Here is a 27398-nt window from a genome sequence, read left to right as displayed (position 1 = left end):
TTCAAGTAAATATAAACTGAGCTATCCTGGTCAAATAGCTTCTGTACACAGAACATTGCAGATACAGACAACAACTCAGCAGGTTACCATCATTTTATATACAATTGATAGCCTTTAGAAAATTGCCATAAGTTTTATTTCAAAACACCTAACATTCTTTCTCTGGAAAAGAAATTACATCAAGTAACGTTGGCTAATGAGTTAGTTGAACTCGTGCCACCAGAAATGAGACAACAAGCAGGAGTGCAAGTTTCTTATCTTCAAGGACAGCCTAATGGCCACACCACTTAAATTATCCCAGTTTCTCACTTTAATACAATAAAACAGAATGTTAATGGCATTTCCACTTTTCTTCCATTCAAAAGGCAGCTGACTGTTAAAGTGCCTCTAACACACATAAATCATTTTTATTCTGTGACTTTATTTTATGTTTAGAAAGGCAGAATAGCAGAAGAAAAAAAGGCAAGACAAAAGACTTTCGAGTTTTCTTTCTTCAGATGTATGCAGAGGTGATTATATGATGAGTAGGATGCTGTAAAAATAAACAGAATTTTCATTGGTAAATTTAGGTCTGGGGAGACAAACGTAAAATTTCTAAGTAAATTTTACTATTGTATGATCATAAAAATATTGAAGCTTAACTGCCTAAGTTGCTAGCTTCATTAAATTTAAAATATCCACTAGAACAATACAATATAGTTTTATCAAATATGATGTATGAATCAAAAAATATTGGAATTAATCTTCAGCAAGTATCAGTTATTCAAAATGATCAGGCTGAGTAACTACATGCATCTCAAAACTCACTGAGAAGAATACAAATTCCTTAAGATGCCTGGCAACTTTTATTAAATGGTCAAATGAAGCAAGGCTACAGTTTCACCAGATTTATTCTTTTACTTTTTTTCTCTAGCCTCACCTGTGGCATGTGAGATCAGTTCTCCAACCAGGGAACCTATCGAACCTAGGCTCCCTGCATTGGGAGCACAGTCTTAACCACTGGACCACCAGGGAAGTCCCAGATTTATTCTTTTAAGTGGATTTGCAGTATACAAAATAGATCATCTGTCCAACTCACAGATAAATGTAACAGTTCACAGAGCCATGAATCCCAAGGGGTGGGAAGTGCCCTAGAGAGCAGAGACAAGTAGGGAACAAAAAAAGCTGGGACTGTTTTCCGGTATACAGTCTGCCTCATAGGACTGTCTCGGCCTTCACCTGGGCCAGACACTTTGGCAGGAAAAGGCATGCTCCTGGCAGCAACAATCACTCCAGATGTCACACTGACCAGCTTAGGTAAGTGACACTGACCTGGTTGGCTCTGGGCTTCCTTATTTCATTAAAGAGATGGAAATGCACCTGATATTTTTAATTGGGCTTCTGTGAATTCCAACCCCCCAAAAAACTATATTTGTAAACAAAAGTATCAAGCAAACTCTGATGCACCTGATATTTTTAATTGGGTTTCTGTGAATTCCAACCCCCCAAAAAACTATATTTGTAAACAAAAGTATCAAGCAAACTCTGATCAAGAGAATTTCCAAATCCAGAAGATTCTCAAATGTTTCTAACATTAACTACTGATAGTAAGTAACTATGACAATGAGGAAGACATCATAACATTTCATGGTTTTAAAAGAAAATTTTCGTACACTGAAACTGTATAAAACGTTTACAAGTACAGACACTTAAAAATACTGAATTATTTTTGGCCTGTGTGAAAGACGGTTACTATTTAGTTTCTAGACACATTTTTGCATACATCCATACCTGTCTTAGCTTATGAAAGAGAAACAAACAAAGTAACAAAGAATCATTCTAAAGCTTTTTACTCCTTCCTCTCTCATGCATTGCTGGTGTACCTTTCTATGTGATATTGGTCTGAGTTGTGCTTCCTTTTTCTAGCTTGCTTTCTCAAATATATTGCCTCGACAGTACAAGAAAGTAGGCAATCTGATTTAAGGGCCTTTTCTGAACACAGTGCAGCTAGGGAGAAAAACTTTCACATTTCTACTCCGTTTACTTCTGTGTTGCAAGCTGTCTACAGAGCAAGGACTCACAAATAAAGTGAGTAATTAAATATTTTAAATAAGTGATAAGGTCTTAATTATGGCATTTTCCCTTTCTCGACTTTTTCAATAAAAGACTTCCTAATTATATTTTTTCAGCAATAATTAGCAATTAACTCTGCTATTAAGGGAAGTCTTCAAATATAATATTTTATTAGGCACTGCTTACAACGCCACACTACAGAATTAGACAAGAGCCCACACATTCAGAAGAGTCCTAAATTCTACAGCTGTCAAGTTATTTTAAATTGAAAAAGTTTATTTAAATGTTTTTAAATGCTGAAAATAAGATTAAGAACAATTATTAAAATTTTTAGTCAACCCAAAATAAAAAGCTTTGCAAGTGAACATATATGGTGATTATTCACTGAATACGGACAATGAGAAAATGAGTGCAACAGTTCAATTCTTTATAAACAGAAAACCTATGAGCCACCAGCATATCATGAAACATTTTAGCTTTGTTCATCTTTTTTCTGTTCAAAATGAGTTCTAGGGGAGATTTTTAGTTCAGCCACAAGGTGATCAAGTTATTCAAAAGAACATCATACATAAAAACTGTAGAATCTAGTTTTGGAAATTCCTACTTTTTAAATTATTTAATTACATTAAGATTATTATTAAGGAGTAAGTAGGATATAGTTAAGTAGAATGATAAACTACTAAGTTTTACATATAAATTTTGTGTTTAGTCAGTACCAATGCAGTAAAAGGTTTTTTTTACTCACTTATTGTAATTTATTTCTCCTGATGAAGAGCTTCAATAAATGCATCAAGTTTTTCTTGAATTTCTCTAACTTTTTCTGTAGATATAAAAAGATAACAAATTAATTAAAAACAAATTTATTTCTTGAAGACAATGGTTTGGGATACTTGAACTACTTAGGAAAAGGGGAAAAATCATCTTCACATGACACACCATCTGATATCCAAATGAAGTTCAAACAGATTATAGCAATAGCCCTTCTAATAATTTTTTGGAAAGGGGAAGAGTGTAGGGGACAGATCCTTTTGAGAATCTAATAAATGTTGCAGATTCTTACACAGAAAAAGGCAAATATAGATATAGGTACACATACAATTATGTGTAGAACTTTAAGGAGTTGTTAAGATTCTCTGGGGTCTAACCAAGGACTCACAGTTAGCATTATCTGGAACAGAGGAAAATATAAAATAATCAAACCAATTTTTTAACATTAGAAGAGAATACAAGTGAGTATATAACTGGCCTTCAACTAGGAAATGACTTTCTAGGTGTGAAGTAACAGGAAGAGTTACAAAGATCAACCAATATGACATTAAAATGTACACTTTATATGTCAAAATGTCCTAACACTGAAAGACAAAAAAGAAACTGTAGGAAGTACCTTCAACAAAAATGAAAAAGGCAGTAACACTTAAAAAAAAAAAAAAGTACTTTTCTTTTTGTGAATGAAGAAAGGAAAGTTTAAAAGCACCAGAGCCACTGAAGACAGATTTACATTATTTTATTTGATTTCAGGTTTTCACTTTAGGTGTTCAAATAAAATCTACAATTTCTCTCTGAAATATAAAAATTTCCTTCAAAATGTATTCACATGGCATGCCAATCCCCTAATATTAAAAGCAGAAAGAATCATGATTTATTCTACTTCACTGCTAACTTAATCATGTAGCTCCTATTTTAAAACACAGGTTAGGCATGCTATTGAACTGTGGTGCTGGAGAAGACTCCTGAGAGTCCCTTAAACAACAAGGAGATCAAACCAGTCAATCCTAAAGGAAATCAACCATGAATATTTATTAGAAGGACTGATGGCTGAAGCTGACGCTCCAATACTTTGGCCACCTAATGCGACTCATTAGCAAAGACCCTGATGCTAGGCAAGATTGAGGGCAAAAGGAGAAGGCGGTGACAAGAGGATGAGATGGTTGGATGGCATCACTGACTCAAAGGATGTCAGTTTGAGCAAACTCCAGGAGATAGTGAAGGACAGGGAAGCCTGGCGTGCTGCAGTCCATGGGGTCGCAAAGAGTCGGACATGGACATGACTTAGTGACCGAACAATAGTAAGCATAATAACAAGCACTTTTATCCTGTTAACGTAATATGTTTGTGAGAATTATCAATTAAAGTGAAATGACTGGTTCAAAGTTGGTGACCTAAAGGCAAAACTGCAAAGCCTTCTACTTTCTATTCTTACTCTTACGAAGTTTATATTTTTTCAGCTTTCCTTTTTTATTTTTTAAAAACTGAAATATAATTGATTTACAACATTTGCATCTTTTACATTTAAAAATAAATAATCTGCAATCAAAGATATAAGTATCCTTTTCTATCAATGAGACAGCATTTGTGATGAGTAGCCAATATAAAGAACTGTTCTTTTGGTAAATTCTTGTCAGCACTGTAGGAACTCAACATAGCCTACCAGAGTTGTATATAAAGAATGCAATGTCTTCATTTTCTTTTTCCAGTAATTTAGAACTTCTTAGTATTAGACTGAGATGAATACACACGAAAAAAAGCCAGGGCAGAGGGATCCCCTAATATTTTAAACAAATTATTTACTGAGAAAATATGTTAGTTAAATATAAACAAGAATTCCTTGCTTCTATCTAAAAAAATCAAACTCTTGGAAATTTAGTTTGTACTTTTTGTAGTCTGTTTTTTTTTTATGGGGGGTTTTGTTTTTTTAACTAGCAATCAAACCAGTAAACATCCTTCCTTCCACAAAATAAGGCTACATTTTTATTTTAAAAATTATTTCATATAGTTACTTAGGAACAGTTCACATATCTTCTTCACTGAACATTTACAGAGTTTCAGATACTATAGCTCAGTTGAAGACTTTCTTTAAAGGAGGTTGGGAAATAGGGGGAAAAAGTTTTCTAAATCATCTCATACAATTTTGGAATGGATGAGGTCTTTAAAAAATCATCCAGCTTAAATAGCACAAAACATGGAAATCTCAACCAAGTGTTCAGAGCCTTAACAGCTCTCTGAACACTGTACTGAGAACTACTTCTATGTGGGAAAACTGTATTAAATCACAATCTATCTGCTCCATTATCTGAGTACAATCAGGCAGCTGAAGGGCCAGCTCTATCTGTCCTTTGCCCTGTCAATGACCTCTATGCTCAGCTTGACAGTCTATCTGTGAGTGTGTGGGACAGTAGCATCACTCACAAGAGACTGTTCACAGCAAGATCTACTTGTATTGACACAGACCAAGAGCCACTCTGATGCATGTGCCTAACTGTGGAATCTGAATCAAATTCTTCTAAAATTCAAGATAAGTGATGTTTCTCATAAATTAAAGTTTTTAAAAAAACTAATTATATATAAAAACCACAGAATATAAAATTACTAATTTTCCCTTTGAAAAGTTGTTTTTTACAAAATATTTTACCACTGGAACATCAAGACACTGTACCTCTGTGCCCTGAAACCTCAAGAATAACACAAGGAACACTAGTAAGTAACTAAGAAGTTAATGGGAGGAAACGAGAGAGAAGAGGATGGAGGTAAAAGTTGAAAGAAAAAAGAATAACTGTGATAAATGTTTCTTTTTAATACTAAATTGGAAAACTCATTTCTTCATTTGTTCCTTCACTTACATAATGTACTTACTGAAGTGACATGGGGACATATGATACCCTGCCTTTAAGAATTCCTTGCTTACCTTCTACCTCTCTCTAAGTCTGTAAGTGTCTACTATGTTTTGTGTGATTTCAGATCCCACATTTCATTTGGTCCTCATATAACCCCACACATTTCACTGCCAAAGACGAGGCTATTAAGCCTGGAGAGTTAGCCTTGTCCACATTCCTCCATTTCAGAGACATATACTAGATCTACTACCATATGCAGACTCTATATGGTAACAAAACAAATGCTATTATTGCAAGTGTATTTGTCGCAAGTTTTGCCTTTTGTGAATGAAGATGTTTTGATAATAAAAATAGGGAATAAGATAGTTACTGAGCACCTCCTAAGTAATTCTGTGTCTAGGAATGTCTAAAAAATGTATATTATGCTATCATAATATGAATATTATGAATATGAATATTATGATGAGTATTATTACTTCTTCCTCTTGAGATTAAAAGGAGACCCTTGGAGAACAATATAAGAGCAGGAAACTGGACCAAAAAAGCTCAGCGTCTTCAGTGTCTATAACAATGTCTGACTTACTACACATGCTCAATAAATATTTGATAAATGAAGTTACCAAAAGTATGGCATGGAGAAATGATGGTTACAGGTTATCAAGAGGGGGGAAAGAAGCATTTAACGTGCTTCCAGGATGTTATGCCAGGATCACAAGAGCTAGAGCAAGTCTGGGAACAAGAGGCAGGGTAAACGTTGACAATGAAGAGCTGGTGGGCTCCCAACAACACAGAACAGAGAATACTCAGGTCTTAGAACACAAAAGCAATTGGTGGGGGAGGGGAGGGAGGACTTAATTATTACATCTTACTTAAGAAGGCTAAAATATGATGACTATACAAGCACACACAAGCATGATTTCAAGCTTTGCAAGAAAGTTATATTACAAATAATAAGCAACATTATTTTGCATGTTTGAATTAATTTTAAATTCTGATGTAAAGTTCCAGCAATGTCTTGTATCTGGCTGCACAGAAAACTGAGTTATGCATAAAAATCAAGTTGGAATGTTAGCAACTAACACTTACCACTTTCTGATCCTTCAAACTAATGTCTCACTATTACAGTGTTTTCAAATCCCCAAATCTGAACGGTATTTAATTTATCAACATTAGAACTTACTTTCCCATGGAAAAATGTGTATATATTAGCAAAGCTAATTATAGAGCAAACTCCTTTTTCTATTAAATATTTGCATTAAATATTTACATAGCTAGAGAATTCTTATAAATTTGTGATTTACTTGATAAACTAAACCAACTCAGGAAGGGATTAACAAACTGCTATTTCTGTACACTGAAACAGCCAATTCCACATGGAGTGAATACGGAGTCTACTTTCCATTTATCCAATATTTACTTAAAAGATGAACAATTTCAAACATCAATTCATTGTGCTTCTTGATTGAGTCATGAATATTCCCATAATCCCCAACTCATAAACCATCAGTCCCAGTGAATGAAGTTCCTTCTCTTTTTTCTTTTCTTCAGATGACTTGACACCCATTCATGTTTAGGGTCTCTTTATCTCTACATGAAATGATACCACTACTCTCATTTTCTTTTTGAGTCTTCTGATACTTGCTCTAAAAGTCTCAAAAACACACTAATCTGTAATTAGGTTTTGAATACACTGTGAATCCAAAAGGCCAAACCCGGGAGAAGGTTCACTTCAGTGGTTAATAACAGTTTAGAACAGGAACAAAGAATCACACACAAAACACTACCACATGAACCGAAATAAACCTTTTACAACTTTTGATGTTTTTAGAGAAAGCCTTAGAGAAATGAGCTGCAAACTTATGGATGCAGTGTATTTTATACAAGCACACATCCAAAGATCCAAATGTTTCTTAAGAGAACTGTTTCATAACACGCTGCGTGCACGTTTTCTACCAAGCTTGGGGACACCTTGTAGGTGAAATTTTGCTATGAAAAGCTATTCACTAAGGGACTGAAAATTAAAGGAACACTTCTTATTATGTTACATATGCTGTTCCTGAACAGGCTTGCTTTTTATTAGACAATTACACTGTAAGTGCTCTTTAGAAATTTAGTGTTTAAAGGAATCATCTAGGGAAACAAGGAAAGAAAACCAACCGAAAACAAGTGAATCGAGACCAGATTCAAGATTCTCAAAACTACAGTCAAAATCTTAGGCTTAGCACCAAAAAACATGTACACCTTTGACAGCTGAAAGGAAGAGCCAAAGAGATATAGAATCAAAGATACACATTTAAATCTAACACTTATCTTCTGAGTCTTGGCCCTCCAGTTTTTTTTTTTTTCTCTTCCCTACAAATAGGTATGACTATTTTGAAGCATACTCATTAATGAAGACAAACGGTAGACTACTGTTTGTTACAGAAGAGGGAGGCGTCATCTCCTATGTCCTGGGGAAAGCTGTTTGAGACTGGGACAGTAATTTCAAAGCTGGGTGGGGTCCAGACTTCCAGGGGTCTGTGAGGTAGAAATAGAGTTCTCTGAGTTATTTCTATTGCTTCAAAAGTTCAAATGGAAATCTTTGTTTGGGCTAGAATTACATCTACTCTTGTAACAATTATTTGTTTGGGCTGATTAAGAGATATAATTGCAATTCTATGTTTCAAATTAAAAATAAAAGTGTATTATAGACAAATCTTATAAAACATGGACTTCACAAAATGAAGTATACAAAAATAAAACGAGTGTCTGACAAAAAACAATGTTAGGGATCCCTGGTCGAATGCTCCTAATCAGCAATGGGATAGTTATTTCATATGATTTTTATAAAAATGAGACCATACTGTACTAACAGGCATATGATAATGTGATCAGGAGAACTACGTTTCTAGTCCTGGCTTTGCCTTTAACCTTACTATTGTGGACAAATCACAGTCCTAATTTCTTTATCAATAAAATGAGGGAATATGTCTTAAAAAATTCAAAGTCTATACTAATGTACTTTAAAACTTAGGACTGAAATGTACTATTCTGATGTTATTAATAACTGCACCTTTAAAACTTATTAGTGGTCTTTTGTTCTTTAGTATCTTTTTATCTGATATTAAGCTACTAGCAAAAACTGCAACCACAAATGATAATATTATTCTCATAGGATTGCAGAGTTCATTTTAGAAAAATTCATTTTATACTGTCACCCTCCCCCACCCTCTGCCCAGGAATAGGCCGGCTTATATGAATTGTTTACTTACAAAGAAGTCTGTCATTTAAAATCACTCAGCAAGTGCTACACTTGCTATGTAATAGATGCCCATGAATATTCATTCATTTGTTCATTCATTTATTGACAGGTGTGTTATCTGACTTAACCAATACTTAATCTAAACATTAAAGATGATTACTTTAGGGACTTTCCTGGTGGCCCGGTGGCTAAGACTCCATGCTCCCAATGCAGGGGACCCAGGTTCGATCCCTGGTCAGGGAACTAGATCCCATATGCTGCAACTAAGAGTTCACATGCCACAACTAGGACCCAGTGCCGCCAAATAAATAAATAAATATTAAAAAAAAAAAAAGAAGATGATTTTAAAAGTTTTAGAAGTTTATTTCAGACCCCAAAACAATACGATTTAGAAAGAAAGCTGCCATAAGAAAAGTCTGTGAAATAAATTATAATTTCTGTTCTGCTTCACTGACTACACTGAAGCCTTTGACTGTGTGGACCACAATAAACTGTGGAAAATTCTTAAAGAGATGGGAGTATCAGACCATCTCACCTGTCTCCCGAGAAACCTGTATGTGGGTCAAGAAGCAACAGTTAGAATCAGACAAGGAACAATTAACTAAGTGATTCAAAACTGGGAAAGGAGTCTGACAAGGCTGTATATTGTCCCCCTGCTTATTCAACTTACATGCAGAGTACATCATGTGAAATGCTGAGTTGGATGAAGCTCAAGCTGGAATCAATATTGCTGGGAGAAACATCAACAACTCAGATATGTAGATGATACCACTCTAATGGCAGAAAGTGAAGAGGAACTAAAGAGCCTCTTGATGAGGGTGAAAGAGAATGGAAAAAGCTGGCTTAAAACTCAACATTCAGAAAACTAAGATCATGGCATCTGGTCCCATCATTTCATGGCAAATAGAAGGGGAAAAAGTGGAAACAGTGGCAGATTTTATTTTTTTGGGCTCCAAAATCACTGTGGATGATGACCGCAGCCATGAAATTAAAAGACGCTTGTTCCTTGGAAGAAAAGCTATGACAGGCCTATACAGCGTATTAAAAAGCAGAGACATCACTTTGCCAACAGGTCTGTATAGTCAAAGCTATGGTTTTTCCAGTAGTCACGTATAGATGTGAGAGATGATCAATAAAGAAGATCGAGTAGTGAAGAATCAATGCTTTTGAATTATGGTGTTAGAGAAGACTCTTCTGAGTCTCCTGTACTGCCAGGAGATCAAACCACCAATCCTAAATGAAATCAACCCTGAATATTCATTGGGAGGACTAATGCTGAAGCTCCAATACTTTGGCCATTTGATGAGAAGAGCCAACTCACTGGAAAAGATACTGATGCCAGGAAACACAGAAGGCAGGAGGAGAAGGCAGTGGCAGAGAATGAGATGGTTAGATAGCATCAATGACTCAATGAACATGAACCTCAGCAAACTCCGGGAGACAGCTGAGGACAGAGGAGCAGGGTAAGACAGAGGAGCCTGGCGTGCTACAGTCATGGGGGTTGCAAAGAGTTGGATATGACTTAGTGATAGAACAACAACAACATTCCTTCACCACAACCCAGTGTCAGTTGATTGGCTTTGCTGTACCTAGGGCTAGGGGATCAGAGACTGGTTCAGCAACACCAGTAGGAAGCTCAAGACTAAATCAGCAGCTTGTTTATAGCAAAGTATGCAGAACCCTCGAGAGCACCAATCTCATCCTATGTTTCACATTATTTCACTTGCCTGGATTTTCTCTTCCCTTTCACCCTTTTTATTTAAGAATTCTTACCTTTTGCACAGGGTAGATCTTTATAAGCTGCATCAAATTGTTTCGGGAATAAGGTAGGAAATTAGTAAACTAACAAGCTAGTTTGTAGAAGATACACCACAGGCAGCTGATTCATACAATATACTATAATACTCTAAAAATGATCTTTTTATACCAGCAGTGCTTTTAAAATCAGTAATTTATGAACATTTTTGGGAAACAATATTATCACATTTAACCTTCCATGAACAATCTCGAAATGAGAGAAAATTATTTTCATTTCTGCTCAATTCTCAGAAAAGGCAAAGATACAAATATCTATATTTAAAGTCATTATTTTAAGCAATAGAAAAAAATCATACATTTCTATATGATTCATGATCATTTTTTAAAAAGTTAGATTCTACCATAAGATTATAAACATCTCCTGTGAGTTATTTCATTCTGTATCCAGTACATAAAATATTCCATATTCATACAACTATCAACTCAAAATTATGATGAAAAAATACTTATAAGTTATTTTATATGCTAACTCATTAACATATATTGATTTTTTTTTCTCAAAAAAGTTTAAATAAATACAGTATTTCAAAGTAAATAATTTCTTTTCTTTCCCCACAGGAAAGCCTGAAAATCAATACAATTTAACAACTATGATATAGGTAATTAACTGGGAAAGCTAAAAAAGCACTAGCCTTATGACCAGTAAAATATTCAGTCCCAAATAATTAAGAAAGCATACAAGTAATTTATCATTTCTTTCTTTCCTATTTTCTTCTTATTCTTAAAAGCGTATTTTACTCTGAATTTTGTTAGAAGAGACGTTGAAACATTTTAAGAAAAGGAAAACCACCCAGGCAGCTCTTAAAGAGACAGGACATCATTTATCACTTGCAAAGACAGATTTATAAGAAGAGGGCCCCTTCTGTTCCTTTAAGACTGCCAAACAGATGGGAAGTGAATGGACAGTCAATGGGACAAGAAAACACATGGGAGGTGCTGTTCTATGTAAGTTCCCAGCATAAGAAAGAGGTCAAGATTGTAACTGCATGACTGGATCCTGGAAAGGGTCTTTCTTCAAGCTGTTACAAAGACAAACGCTGTTCCTCATCCTGCTGTCAAACTGTTATAAATATTGGTTTGTCAAAAGACCTTCAGTTCTGAAGATTTAAAAGGGAGGAGTAACAGATGAATGAATCATGAGAATGATTCTTAAACAGTCAGCTCATTAATGTAATTTTAAAAGCAAAAGAAAATAATACAAGAAGGGAGAATGTAATTCTGATTTATGAACCAAACTAAAGATTATAGAAAGTAAAGTATGGAATTAAAAATTATAGACTTTAATAAAGTTATGAATTAAGTGAGATGAAAAACAAAAATGAAATATAATTTTATCTCTTAAATAAAACACTGCATTAGAACAAAGTATTATTAATTTTATCACAAGGAGAACTAATAGCATTTATTTTTTTTAGGCTGATTTCATAAGTTTTCAGTTACTTCTCACTATAACCCTATAAAGAGGTATCATTACTGATATTGGTTTCATAAGTCAGAATGAGGCTCAAAGACACAAAAATAACTTCAGAATTAATTTCATGCATTCACTAACTTAGAAAATCACCTTTAAATTATAATCATAATTTCTTCTACAGAAAAGGAATAATCGTAAAATTGAAAAGGCAATAAGCATGCATAGATTTATATGCTTGAGTTATCTTTTTTGAAGAATGAAATCATTACATGTCTTTAGGAGACAAACTTATTGTTCTAGAGTTAATGATTAGTTTAACTAGGAGAGCAGGGTCTGAAACCAACACATTGAAAAATAATATAAAAAACGAAGCCAAACTATATGAACTTGGTTATATACAGTCACTCACTAGCACAATCCCAGACTAAAGATGAAAAGAATCCCAAAACAAATCTAAAAAGATACTATCTCTAATACATGTTGTTAGTCCCAGCTTTGCCATAATGATTTTTGTGCTTGGCTAAACCATTTTCTAAATGAACATCAATTTTCCCATTTGAACAATGGGGATAATAACTTATAAGCCTCATATGCCTTTACAAGGCAATCCTAAGAAACTGTGTAAAGTGTAAAGCTCTGTACACATTTAAGGGATATATACAGAGTTCCAAGCAGGACTTGACTGGGATTCCAAAGTACCTAATGATGCAGCTACTCGAGAATACTTTCTTTTCCTAACGCTTGCGTGGCTCATTGCTTTCTTGATGATTGTCAGCAATCTCAGTGAGAATAAAGGTTACAAAGCCAGAAAGAGAGTGGATGGTTTAAAGTGGAGGTAGCAGCCAAACATTCAAACCGTTTCCTGTTTAAAAGAGAATCATGAATTGACCCAACAGTTTTAAGAAGCAAATGCTTCAAGCATCTTTGAAGGAAGGGGAGACATAGTGAAGGCACAAGTACGTATAGGAAGTGCCAGGGTCCTAAATACAGGTGGAGATTAACTTTAAAACAGTAATTTTTAGTACATGTTTTGTTACAAGATAGCCTCTGGAATACCTCATCTATTTAAAGTAATGAACACCATAGTTTTTATTTTTACTAATGCTCCTTATTCCTCTCAGTGAATCTTTTTGAAGTAAGTTTATATGAAGAAAAGGAAAAGAAATTTAGCCTACTGATAGATGAGAAACCAGAAATAGGAGCAATGACAACAAACTGAAGACTCAGAGTATAGGTGGAAGCTAATCCAAGATCTCTTCATGAAAAATGCATTCCAGATGTATGACACAAGTTATGGCCCTAAGATCACATTAAAAACTTTATTAAAATACAGAGCTACAGTGGTTATTTCTGGGCAGTGGCAATAGCTTAAAAAGTTTTGCCATCTATATTTTCTAATTTTACAAAATGCATGTGCACTAGTTCTGTGATTTAAAAAAAGATGAAAACAAAAACACCCAAAATTCTAACAGTTGTACTGGGTGAAAACAGGTACATATGACTCAGAACTGGCACCATGAAGTGGTGCCAATAAAAAGAGAGACTAAAAAAGACTTGAATTCCTTGACCCAGAAAAAAAGATCTAACTTAAAGCACTAAAACTAAAGGAATAGACTGAAAGAATTCTCTTCAGAGGAATTAAAATAGACCATTTCCATACACCAGCTAACGAAGAAGCAGACAAAATCTGTTCTTTAACAGGCTGCACAAGATTGAAAACTTCACTAGTTCAACAAGAAAGGTTTCAATTCATTCACAGATGACAGATCCATGAAGGAAATGAGATGAATTCAATGTGAATTCCCCACCACAAAGGATGATACATTGATGATCACTTATTATGCAGCCCCATGAAATGTCTCTTGGTGTCACAATCACCAAGAGGTTATTTGGGAAGATATTAGTCACTCTTAAGATTTATCATATCACAAACCAGCTTTATCATTTCTACGAACATGACAGTTAAGAATATGCAATTTCTAAGGTAATTCTGAATTGTGCTCATTTGGGCAAAGAGGCAGTTAAGGAATGTATAAAGTGGTAAAGAAATTAAAATTCCTTTTGCCCTTAACATCCTCCCCTAAAACTATTCTGAGAACCCTATTTCATAAAGATTACCAGTTCAGTATGCATCAATTTGTCCTTCAAGACAGTTTTTTAAAAAAATTATTCATTTCTGCTTAATTTTATTTTTTAATATACTGTTACACATGTTGATGGATTGTTTCACAGTTCGATTTAGCTTTCAATGACTAGATTCCATTTTTCTATCCATCTCAGAATGGAGAGAACAGTACAAAAGACATAATTAAAAAATAAAACAAATCAAAGTTTAATCCCAAATATAAAGATATTATTTCATTCTAAACTCTCACTGAGGGAGTGGTAACCATTAACAAGGGGGAAAACACAGCCTAATTTCTAGTTTCAAATATGAGCACTGGCTTTTAAATACATATTAATATACAAACAGATAACACAGTAATACATAAATAGAATCCACTTTAAAATGATAACCAAAATTCAATTCATAAATTACTGAAGAGTCCTTTCCTATCTTTATCCTGACTTTTATCAGTTAAAAATGTGGCTTTTAAGCAAAATGAACATACTTGCTGGTAAAGCATTGAGTACCAGTAGCCTGTACAAGATTTTAGAGAAGTAAATATCTTTTTAATCTTGTACCAATTTATCAATATCCTTCAATGTCGTCCTTAAAAGACAGACTTAGTGCATGAAAAATGTACTTGATTCTAAAAGCCCCATTTTGAGTCTAAATTTTCTCATCAATAACCTGGAAAGCACACAATTTGGACTCATCGTGTGGAATCATGCCTGTAAATAACTACTTCTCTAACACAGAGGACTCTCCCTGAGGATTACTTTATTCTTTGTGTCAACTCGCACACACACACACTCTCTTTTTTGGGCTACAATACAAAGGCAGACTCTACTTCATCTCTGCAGACTCAAGGTAAAAATAACTCTTCACTCTCTTTCTTAGCTGCTTTTCAATTTCGTTTTACTAGGAAAAATATTTCACAAAGGCAGAATTTAAAGACTCAACCACTTTTACCCTGAAAAGATGCCTGAAAGACCTCAAACACTGATAACATAACACAGGAAGCAGTTATTTATTCTGCAGTGAAGAAAAAAATTCCAATCTTTCCATTTTTCAAATATATTCACGTCTACTAACCATTCCAAAAAGTACTAAATATCAGAGAGAATAAAAATACTCCAATCGACTTAAGACTTCCTAATAAACACACACAAAAATGAAAATGCTTTGGTGAATTGGGTGGGCCAGTGATTAGGACATCACAGGTGACCTAGAAAGCAGGGTTTTTGTTAGGGATGAAAGCTAGATCATAAAATGTGAGCAAAGGAATGTGTGGATACAGAGCTGACTGCAGGAAATTTGAGCTGTTCCACAAGAGAAATGAAATGGCAGTTTCCTGGCAACACAGGGGAAAGCTTCCTTAGGATGAGAAAGTTTCCTTGGGATGAGAAAGCTTCCTTTTCCCTCTCTTTTAAGTTAAGAGAAGTGGGCTAATGAAGAGTGTGTATTAAAGCAACATGATTCAACATTCAGCAAACATATACAATGTATAATTTACAAAGGCGAATTTACGAAAGAAGCATATCACTTGGGCAGAAGAGATCATACATAACAGACATGAAAAGAACTCTTAAATTGGTTATTTTGGTTGATCTACAGTTGTCTATAGTGGGAAGCCTGCCTTATGCTCCATTAAACAACACTGGCAGTACCTCAGTAAGGTTTCCAACCACTGAAGGAAGGTAGAAAAGAAGAGAGGAGGAAAACACTAGCTCAGGACCAAGAGATAATAATGACATAGAAGAAGGAACAGTGAGAGATATTAGAAAAAGAGACAAAGGGAAAAAGACTGCTTAGAAATGTGCTAGAAGCCAGCAGAGATGAGAAACCAGTATTGAGATTCTATAATTTTGGCCAAAACTCACAATAACAGCATTTAGATATAAATGATGCCACAAGGATTGTCTAGGTACCTAGAATTCTACAACTCAATACTATCATCTTATCCTTTAAATCAAATCCCTTCAAAATTAATTTTCTTTGGTTATGTTTACAGAAACAAAATGGACATGCTACTACAAATGATAGTTCAAATAACAAATTTTCAGTAGCCACATGATTTATCACACTCTACTAAAAGAAGATACATGACATTTCACCCCAGTTACTAATTTGGCAGACTGTACTGCTGAAAACATGAAGAACTCTCCAGAGCACTGGTGTGAGGGCATGACATGAGCAGCTGCTGTGATGCATGGCAAGAATCACCTGCGGAGACTTGGCAAAATACGTGTGCCAGAGCCCTGGCTCTGGGAAAGGTAGTTTAAACATGACTTCCCTTTTCTACAGTGTTAAGTTTCAGATTCTGAGTATAATCTTTCAAGGATAATTTTTAGTCTCACACTGCCGTGTGGCTGCTATTTTCATCCACAAAGGCCCTCAAAGATTCTGTAGGTATGGCAGAAGTTTAGGAATGTGGAGGAACCAATGAAAATTAAATTCAACAGTTATCTATTTCTTTTTTCTAAATGAAGAACAACAAGATTATTCTTGCTGAAGATTTTCTCATCTTGATATTTTCTGACTACTTTTTACCCAAATTTTAACATGGTGTGAAGAAATTTAACTCTTATAAATTAGAATTATATTTCAGAGATAATGAAGGTACTTCTTAAACTGGAACAGCTAAGGAGCATTTCTCTTCCAAATTTGCTTTTAAATGTAGCACTGGATCCTTCTGCTGTTGCTCCCTTTTTATGTAATTTATAAAATTAAATTATAAAGCCACTAGTATACTAATCATGAAGAACAAAGTTTTCATTAAAAAAAATAATTTGTTACTATCTGATAGCTCAGAGAAAAAAAGAAATTTCCATCTGTCATCTATATTTCTAAGTTTTTAGCATCAAAACTGAATCTCCTGCACACTAAGATACAAAACTTGTATCTTGACTCCATTCTAATTACCAAGAGAAAGCACAGAAAGAAGGATAAGAGGAGACTGGGAAAGTGAGGAGATACAAAGACGAGCCCCACCAGCATTGTATACTCCCAAGAGAAACAAACTTTAGGATTCGAGAAACAATTGCTGGCTGTCTGGGAGATGCTCAGGCATCAAACAATAAAGAACAGTCAACAGAGGCAAGAGGCCGAGCACGCTGCTGCGACTGCTGCTCTAATCCCCAGAGCTCTGGTAAAAAGGCCAGCTGTTGCCACCTCGCGTAGGGAATCAGCAGAGCAAATTAACTAGGGAGAGAAAAGCTGCGGATATTGGAAAATTCTAATTTACCAGCCTCTTTAATCTACGCTGTTTTTAACATTAAGGGCATCAAAATTATCATTAAAATAAGCCTGTGCAATGGTAGCTCAAGTAAAAAGTTTATGACTGTTTTCATATTTCATTAGTAAATGAGATATAAATATGAAAAATTTGGCTTTGACTGAAGCCTATCTTCTCTTCATGTAAAATACAAGAAATATGAAGAAATATACTGAAGCTTATTATAAAACATCTCAACACTCCCAGATAAGCTCAACAAAAAAGTTCAATTAAGAATAACAGCCATTATGCTCAAGTAAAGATTCTGTATCTGTTACAGTTGGATCTTAAGTCTCTAAGTACAAACACACCAGACTGAAAAGCTGTGTCTAGATTTTGGGCAACTTACATACAACTTACCTACGGCGGAATCTGATCGAGTACACTTAGAGACACATCTACAAGTCATATAAAGAAAATTAACTTCCTTCAATATGTTTACTGGTGTTGTTCACACTTTAGTGTTCTCCTACCCAGATTTTCTATCAAAGGTTTCACATTGTTTGAAAGTTTAAGCTGCAATGCTTTTGTACTACAGGAAGTACATAGGATGATAGTGATCATGATCATAACTAGTATGTATATCTTTCTGACCCACTCCATAAGGAACACTGTCAACTATGGAAGTTTCCAAATATACAAGACTGTTTCATATAATTATATTGTCTAATGCCTTGGGGTTTTTTTCGTTCCTCAAAAAAAAGAGTTCAACACAGTAGTTAAAAAACCTGAGCTCAAACCTTGGCTTTACCACTATGTGGGTGTTTTTAGGACTCCATTTCTTTATTATATATAAATGAGAAAAAATGACTGTACCTATGAGAATACAAAAATGCGTTTTAAACATATAAGCTAGTATCTGGCATAGGAAATGTATTTAAATATTAATTCATTTTCACAAGCAGAATCAAATTCTGATACAAAAATGAAAAGGAATTTATTGTAAAATAAGGAGAGGAAAATCTAAATGACTGTTACTACCCCTTTAATTATTGGGTATCAGTGATTCTTTGATTATGTACACAGAAAATGAAAAGTATAACTCAGATTTTAGTGAATAACAGCTGAAAAAGAAACATAAGCTCTAAACTCCTCGCAACTGATATCAAGGTCCAAAAACTCACAATAATCTAGTCAACTGTTGATACAATATTCATAGAGCAAACAACAGAAGAATCCCATGCTGGACTGATGAAACCCAGTTCAGCAACACCACCAGCAGCTGTTACCAGTGCCCAGACACTCAGTTTCTGGGCTGGAGTGGAGAATAAACTCCGAAAAAAAACAAGGAGTTAGCAATATTATTTTATATAATGACAATCACAAAATAGATCTTATAAATCATAAACAGATTATAGAAAAATTTTGAATTGAGCTATATGTAACATGCTGATTTTTCCCTCTCCAAAGAAGGCGTTTTAAAATTGCAGTCTATTTCAATAAATAGATAGGACACACTATTAAAAATTATGCTGGGAATCCAAATGGATTTTATGTAAATTAATGCTGTAGTTAAATATCTATAAAAAAGAAATCCTAAAAAAAATTAAAAAAAAAAAAAAGAAATCCTGAGAAAATATTCACTAGAAAATCAAAAGAATTTCATCAATGTCATAGTGGATAACGGGTAGTTCTAAATATGAGCAGACATTGCAAAAAAGGGATTAAGGTGGAAAGATCAGTTATGTAAATTGTCCATGAGGTGACCCAATCTTTCAACATCTTCAGAGATGATGTTTCCAAAAGCCTCATTTTCTCTAAATTATTTTCATATGATCCCTGATCCTATATCAGGATATATCCTTTTTTATCCTTTTCTCAGACTTAGGAAACACTTTTAAGAATACCACAAAGAGCATAATTTTCCTGAATCATTTACTGTCATTATGCCTCACAAGCCCCAATTGCATTGTGTGTTAGCTACAAATAAGATTATTTCCCTAAATAATCTCAATCTAACAACCAAAGTTTAAAAATTGATAATGTTGACATATGACTACCATGTAACCCTCAGATCCCCACCAACTGTCCCATTAACATCCTTCAGAGCAAAAAGATTCAGCTCAGCATCACATACATTGTCTTTTGTTTTCCTGTTCTTGGTCTCCCTCAAGCTGGAACAGTTCCTCAGCCTTTCCTTGTCACCCATGATCTTGATACACTTAAAGAGATTACAGGCCAGCTATTTTGTAGACAGTGCTTTAACTTGGGTTTTTCTGATGTATCTTCATGATTGAATTTAAGTTATACATCTTTGGTAAGAAAATCACAGAAGTGACACTGGGTTCTTCTCACTGAATTCTCTAAGGTAGCACATAGTTCTGATCTGACCATTACTGATAATATAAATAATAACCACCTGATTAAGGTGGTTATTACCAGTCTTTTTCAACATACATTTACTCTTTTTTCCTTACACTATCCTTTTTTACTTTGATGCCCAAATTGTCCTAGTGTTGGCTAGCAGGAGCCTCTGCATGTTAGCTTCTGTATCTTGTTGACATGTCCTTATTATCCTTCAACTACTTCCTTACTTTCTACATCCTCAAGATGCCCCAGGGTCCTCCTGACCTTTCCCTGTTCCACCGATGGAATCCACTGTTTCTAGAGTCTGGGTTTCTTGTATGACTCCTCAACCGATGAGCCTCCTAGGACTAGAAGAGGAAAACTCTTCTTTCATCTTTCTAATTCTAGTTTTGTGGCTTCATTTCAATATTGAAAGTGGTACCTCTTCTTAAAATGAAAGAACATCACACTACTTTTTATGTAATCATCTTAAAGTATAATCAGTTGCTGAACCTCCAAAGTAAAGTGGTGAAATGATTTGAAAATGGGCAAGCTTAAGACTGGCAAAATACACAATGCATCAGACTTGTACCAATTTCTATAATATTTCATCCTGTATCCATTTCAAATTGTAAAAAACAAAACAAAAGCCCTATCTGCCTTCCTTTCTCTAAATTTCATTAACCAACTTAACATATTCTAATTAAATATGCTATACTAGGAACTTTGATCTGTGTAATACAGTAGTAACCATTAAACTTTGAAAGTTTTCTGGCTGAAAGTATCCATGACCATATTCCGAAGTGTTAGACTGAAGATAAACAGTAAGGAAAAGGTACTCTCAAGATTCTTTTTCAACTAATGGACAAAGTCATGTCTCATCTCCTTTAGTGTGACTGATGAGGCTGAGTCACTGGTCAAACACTTGCTTCCAAGGACATTATTTGGTACAGAAACATTATGATAATTATATATTTATACACACACACAAAAGTGGTAAGTCATTTGAAGGGAGTCATATGAGTACTTTTTCAGGAAAAACAGCAGGAAAACATAATAATTGGCTTGACAGTACACAAATTTGTGTTAGCAATACACTTTCTTTAAATAATCAAATTGGGAGTGAAAAGTGACGGGGTTACACAAGAGTCTATTAAAGGGACTTCCCTGGTGGTCCAGCAGCTAAGACTCCAAGCTCCCAATGCAGGGGCCTAGGTTACACTGGTCAGGTAACTAGATCCCACATGCACCAACTAAAAGTTTGCATGCCCCAACTAAAGAGCCCACATGCTGCAACTACGACGCAGCACAGCCAAGTAAATAAATTTTTTTTAAAAAGAAGACTATTCTAAAAGTTGAGAAAAGACACATTATTTTCTAATCACTTAAGAATGCATATTCAGGTAAACACATGGAAGTACTTCACTGTCTGAAAACTATTTCTTGAGAGACACAAAAGAAATAGATCTGTATACACTGTAAAACTGATACATCTCTTCCTGAACAGTACTAATTCAGCATAAAATTATGAACCAGGAACTTACAAATCTTTTTTGAACCAATTTTCCTAACAATCCTATAAAAAAAAAGAACTACTGTAGTACCACTCTTTCAAAGGAAGTTAAGGTTGTGGGAGATAGCCTGCCTAAGAAGGGGGAGACAGAGGATGAGACGGTTGGATGGCATCACCGACTCAATGGACATGAGTTTGAGCAAACTCCAGGAGATAGTAAAGGACAGGGAAGCCTGGCTTGCTGTAGTCCATAGGGTTGCAAAGAGTCAGATTACCACCGAGCAACTGAACAATGACAACAAAGTACATGGTAGTTCAGATTTAAGTACAGACCTGTGAGTTAGCACAAACTTAACTATTCTGCTAAAGTGGCATGAAAAACTGAAAGAAGAGCAACAGGAGATGGAAACCAAAGTTAAAGTGAGATATGTTTCAAAGAAAGATTACCTAAAGAAAAGGAAAAGGCAAGGAGAAAGAAAGAAGAAGCTGAGGTAAGCTGGGAGGAGAGAGGAGAGGACAAACAGTGGAGGACACACTGCTCCGGCACAGGGAGGAGACCGGAAAACTGCCTGGTTTTTCTTGGATGTTCTGGGGACTGTGTTGTAGTGCTACATATCAGCTCAGAAACTGTTTTCAGGTTTGAGTAACTGCTTTCTGTTGAGCATGTGCTATCTTCTGGACATCAGAAAATTCATAGATAGTAAAGCTAAGTATACATTGAAAGGAAAAACTACTGTTTCATGAAGCTGAAATAAGGGAAACTTGTTACAAGGTTAATGCAAACAGAAGCACTGATCACTAGCATTTTTATTTAATAATATAAATCTTTCACCGATTTCCTTGGATTCAGAAGTATCTAAGTAAATCTTAACATGAAATCCAAACAGCTTAAAGTGAGGAATTCACTAGCACCCAGGAAAGACCCCCGACCCCTATGCCCTGAAAACAAAGTGACAAAATGACGAATAAGGCCCAACGAGGTTGGGGGCTGAGGGTAGCGAGCCATATCGTCCTGGTGTATGTGTTAAAGCCAGACCAAGTTTAAGAGGGTATTCACGTGGGGGTGTGGTGACCTGCCCAGTAGTGAGGAAAGGATTCATGGAGGAGGGAAGGCAGGCAGTGCAAAGTGCCAAAGCACAGGCAGACAAAAATGGTATCTCTACAAAAGCATGTTCGGGATTTAGGTGAGGAAGAGTCCTTGTGTAGCTGGACAGGGAGCAGGAAGAATGAGGAGAGACGCCTGGCAGTGTCAGAGCATGACATCAGTAATAGGGACTCCATGAGGAAGGGCATCCTGGCACAGAATGTCACAGCCGAGATGAGGTGGAAAGGGTATTAACACAGGAGGAGGAACTGTGGTGATGGCCTGGACTCAGGTGAGGAGAACCTGAGCTGGGTGAGGACATTTGAGCAATGAAGGGGACAGTGACAAGTTTAGTTACATGTAAGAGGACTGATCAAAATAAGTAAATATATTGAGGACACTAAGAGCCAGAATTCTGTCAGAAAAAGGAATTATAAATATGGAAAAGGGGAGATTTCCCTGGGTGGTCCAGTGGTTAAGAATCTGCCTTCCAAGGCAGGGGATGGGGGTTTGTTCCCCGGTTGGGGAACTAAGACCTCATGTGCCGTGGGACAACTAAGCCTTCAAGGCACAACTGCTGAGCCCGCAAGCCAGAGCAAAAGGCCCTGCATGCCCGGGTGCCACAACTAAGACCTGATGCAGCCAAATAAATAAACATTTTAAACAATTATAGAAAAAGAGAAAATTAGAATGAGCTCAGTATTATTAGATTAAAATCCAAAGTACTGGTGTCAACTGATGGTTTTCAATATAGACACATATGATTAGAAATACAGATATAAATATGTGTATATGTGCACACAGACACACATGCATATTTGTTCCCTTGCTCCCCTGAGCGCGTCTGGGAAGTGTGATATTTCAGTAACAATGAATGTATCTAGTTCCCAGCTCTTGATTTCTAAAGGCTGTGCTGCGCTTAGTCGCTCAGTTGTGTCCAGCTCTTTGTGATTTCTAAATATCATTCTACAAAAAAGGGAAGCTGGGTCAGGGAAAACAAAAGATGCATATGGAGTATCTTGTGATATGGAAGGACAATATAAGGACCACAGGTGAAACTTGAATGGAGTCTAAAAATCAGATGTAGTAATTTATCCTTGTTGTTAAAATCTTGATTTTGATGGTTGCTAGGAGAAAACCCTTGTTTCTAAAAAGCACACATTAAAATATTTGGAACTGATGGAACTTTAAGACAGCAACTTTCAAGCAGTTCAAGGGAAAAAAGCTTTTTGCATACACTCTTCTGTAAGTTTAAAATGAAATGGAGAAATAAATGGACATGGGGAAGGTGAAAAGGCATTGAGATGGAGGGCAGGCAGGATTACTTACTGAGGTCTTCGGCCAGTTGAACTCGTTTGCCAGTAAGCAATTTTACCTTCTTCTCACTGTCTTCAGCAAAATCTTCCAATACCTCTTTAACATTTTTCTCTAATCGCCTGACTGTTTAAAGCAAATAAAGGAACACAAGAAGCACCATTTTTACGAACGTACAAGAATGACAAAGTCAACAATATATATGGAGAGCAAGTTCTTATTTTTCTCATCATGGTAAATCTATTATTAAGTTCAGACTTCTCAGTTATAGGGAGAATCTCTACCTGATATACAGTACTTTATATATTCTCAGAGACAGTCTTCTTCTTAAGCCCTAATACTTTCACAGAAGTACAGATTTCCCCAAATCCTAAGTGATGCCTAGCACACCTTTAATAACAGAGTTTTTGGGTAATAAAGACTCCTGGTATGTTTATTTTCCATATTTCTCAATTATGATTTTATTTTCATTAATATTTTAAAGGCAAATTATTTTTGGTTTTTTAATAAATCTAATTTTCAGGAAGTATTTTGGCATCCTTCTATTTAAAATGAATATTACTGTTATTTTTGATGTCACATTAGAAAGCGGTGCCTCTGTGGCTTACCTTCAGTGTTTGTAAGTTGCTGTCTTAAAGTATTTGCGGTGATAGCAAGCATACGCTGTATTCGCCAAAACAGGACAACATCATTGCATTCCAACTGAAATATGAGGTGATTAAGATTACCAGACGCAATTTAAAAATGAAAACCACACACACACAAAAAAAATGAAAACCACAATCACGAACCCATACAACTACTAAAGTCAGCACCTACATCTTATGATTCAATAAAAATATTCAGATTTACCTAATATACATATTCCTCTCATAGAGAGAACCTACTGATTTTTTTTCTGTATAGGATCCATGAAGTTCTGCATGATTTGGGTTTTATCTGCTGCACAGCTAAAAGTTTTGATATTAATGACAAAGCCAAGTAAACTTGGGAGGTAGAGAATGTCATTACATTCTATACAAGTAGAAGTCCACAAAATATATCCTTAATTAGCATTTTAGTTTCAACTAACAATCACATTATCTTAAATATGTCCTCAGGCTAACCTCTTTTCTTTGAATGTGCACGCAAGCCATTTTTGAAATTCACTTGCATATGAAAATAAATTAGTGATATTTTAAAAAAGAAGCTTATCCTCTGGGTGAGGAGTAAAAGAGGGATAGGGATTAAGAAGTACAAACAACTATGTATAAAATAAATAAACTACAGGAATATATTGTACAGCACAGGGAAACACAGCAGTATAACAACTTTAAACGGAACATAATCTATAAAAATACTGAATCCCTATAGTGTACCTGAAACTAATATAATCTTGTAAAATCAACTATACTTCAAAAAAAAGAGCATGCTGCTTCTCAAAAGAGGTAGAAATAAAGCTTGTTCTATACAGAGAGGTCTTTCCAACAATTGTTAGTTGTATGCGTGCTCAGTTGCTCAGTTGTATCTTGACTCTTTGTGGCCCCATGGACTGTAGCCCGCCAACCTCCTGTCCATGGATTTTCCAGGCAAGAATACTGGAGTGGGTTGTCATTTCCTCCTCTAGAGGATATTCCCAATGCAGGGATTGAACCCGCGTCTCCTAAGTCTCCTGCATTGTAGGCAGATTCTGTATCCACTAAGCCACTGGGGAAGCCACATTCCAACAATTAAAATGATGCAAAAAAAACTTGTCAATTTTTACATTGTCACATTTAAACAAAAATTTTCTTTTAAGCTGCTCAAAAGAAAAACATTTTATGGATCTCAAATAGGACTGCTGATTAACAGAGCTCTTTCAGTATACTTTGAAAAGCATTTCTGCTTGCATGAAAATGCTCAAATGCATTAGTCTACTGCCACCTAGGGGTTTTCCTAGGTCCATGGAGTTGCAGTCAGATAACTGAACAACTAACACGCTCACTGCCACCTAGGGGTTACTCTGTAAAATGTGACATTAAACTGTGCAATTGTCCATTTTAAGAACTTTATACAGTTCTTTAAAGAACTAGTTAAAGCAAAATTTTCATGATATAAAGAGAGAATTATAATATGGAGAAAAAGCATGATAAAAATGTATTACATTATTATTTCCACTATGAAATGGATGGTTATGTTATAAATCTACACACATACAACATGTGTAGAAAGAACTGACTAAAATTACTTCTAAGTAAGGGGATTATAGGCTTCCCTCATAGCTCAGTTGGTAAAGAAACTGCCTGCTATGTGGGAGACCTGGGTTTTATCCTTGGGTTGGGAAGATCCCCTGGAGAAGGGAAAGGCTACCCACTCTAATACTCTGGCCTGGAGAATTCCATGGACTGTATAGTCCATGGGGTCGCAAAGAGTGGGATACAACTGAGCAACTTTCACTTTCAAGAGGATTATAAATTACTGTTTACTTTTGCATGTTGTACATTTACTTATTCCATTTACTTTCCAAAATGGAAAAGTATATCTTTGTAACATAAAGTTAATCCTTAAAAAAAGTCTTTAAAAAGTAGCATAGTGCCTATTATATACACACAGTTTTATAAGCACTGGAATGATAGCATGTAAAATGCAATTACTACCAAAGTGGCAAATAATATGAGTTAGGCTATTCTTTCTAAGTAATGCATACATTTTTTCTCAGAAGATCAAAAGATTTTAATGCTAAACCTCAAGGTTACTTTTCCAGTGGTCATGTGTGGATGCGAGTTGGACTATAAGGAAGGCTGAGCGCCGAAGAATTGATGCTTTTGAACTGTAGTGTTGGAGAAGACTCTTGACAGTCCCTTAGACTGCGAGGAGATCCAACCAGTCCATCCTAAAGGAGATCAGTCCTGGGTGTTCACTGGAAGGACTGATGCTGAATCTGAAACTCCAATACTTTGGCCACCTGATGTGAAGAGCTGACTCATCTGAAACGACCCTGATGCAGGGGAAGATTGAGGGCAGGAGGAGAAGGGGACGACAGAGGATGAGATGGCTGGATGGCATCACCGACTTGATGGACATGGGTTTGGGTGAACTCCGGGAGCTGGTGATGGACAGGGAGGCCTGGTGTGCTGCGGTTCACGGGTCGCAAAGAGTCGGACACGACTGAGTGACTGAACTGAACAAGGTTACTTTTAAGCACTTAAACAACTATCACTAAAAAACATTTCTCCTTGCTTTTGGAAACCTTACCTCAGAATCAACAAAATGCCTCTGGTAGTAATAGAAGCCTCTTCGACAAAGGTTACAATGGTTTAGAGCTGTTTTTAAGAAATGTCTTCTATAAACTTGGTGCCAAGTATCCTTAATCTGAAATAAAAACAAAGAAAACCAAGACCAAAAAGTTACTGTATACTCTCCAGGTTGATAAAACACATTTTGAAAAGTCATATACAAAGTTTATTTATAAAAAATTAAAAACAACAGCAATGTTGTTATTCTGTCAACTGTTTATAACCATTAAAAAATTTGTTTCAAGATAAAGATTAGATTACTACTGACTCGTTAACAGTCTTTGTACTTCAAAATTTGCACTGTTTTTAACAAGCATTATTATTAATAATCTAGTAGACAGGGTGGGGGTTATCTTCCCCTAGCTAGAATCAAGGTGTCTGAGGCAAACGAGGCTGTGAGCCTTGACTGAGGTCAGGGCTAGACTAGGTA

The 27398-nt window shown here is 35.5% G+C and overlaps 1 protein-coding gene across 5 annotated transcripts in view; it reads right to left on the bottom strand.

The window, feature by feature from the left end:
* Positions 1 to 401: 401 nt before the first annotated feature.
* The window catches only part of OPA1 (OPA1 mitochondrial dynamin like GTPase), a 78949-nt gene continuing 51952 nt past the window's right edge, over positions 402 to 27398 (bottom strand). For all 5 annotated transcript variants that reach the window (XM_061166839.1, XM_061166841.1, XM_061166840.1 and 2 more), the window contains 5 exons: positions 26928 to 27044; positions 24323 to 24416; positions 23730 to 23840; positions 2798 to 2872; positions 402 to 532 (listed from right to left, as the gene is read on the bottom strand). In XM_061166839.1, the coding sequence (XP_061022822.1) occupies positions 2808 to 2872; positions 23730 to 23840; positions 24323 to 24416; positions 26928 to 27044 (387 nt within the window). In that variant the 3' untranslated portion in view covers positions 402 to 532; positions 2798 to 2807. The remainder of the gene's footprint in view (positions 533 to 2797; positions 2873 to 23729; positions 23841 to 24322; positions 24417 to 26927; positions 27045 to 27398) is intronic.

The sequence above is a fragment of the Dama dama genome, chromosome 19 (genome assembly GCF_033118175.1).
Source record: "Dama dama isolate Ldn47 chromosome 19, ASM3311817v1, whole genome shotgun sequence".
Classification (NCBI taxonomy): Eukaryota; Metazoa; Chordata; class Mammalia; order Artiodactyla; family Cervidae; genus Dama; species Dama dama.
Note: the sequence above shows the minus strand (reverse complement) of the source record. Positions and strands in the feature narration are given on the sequence as shown.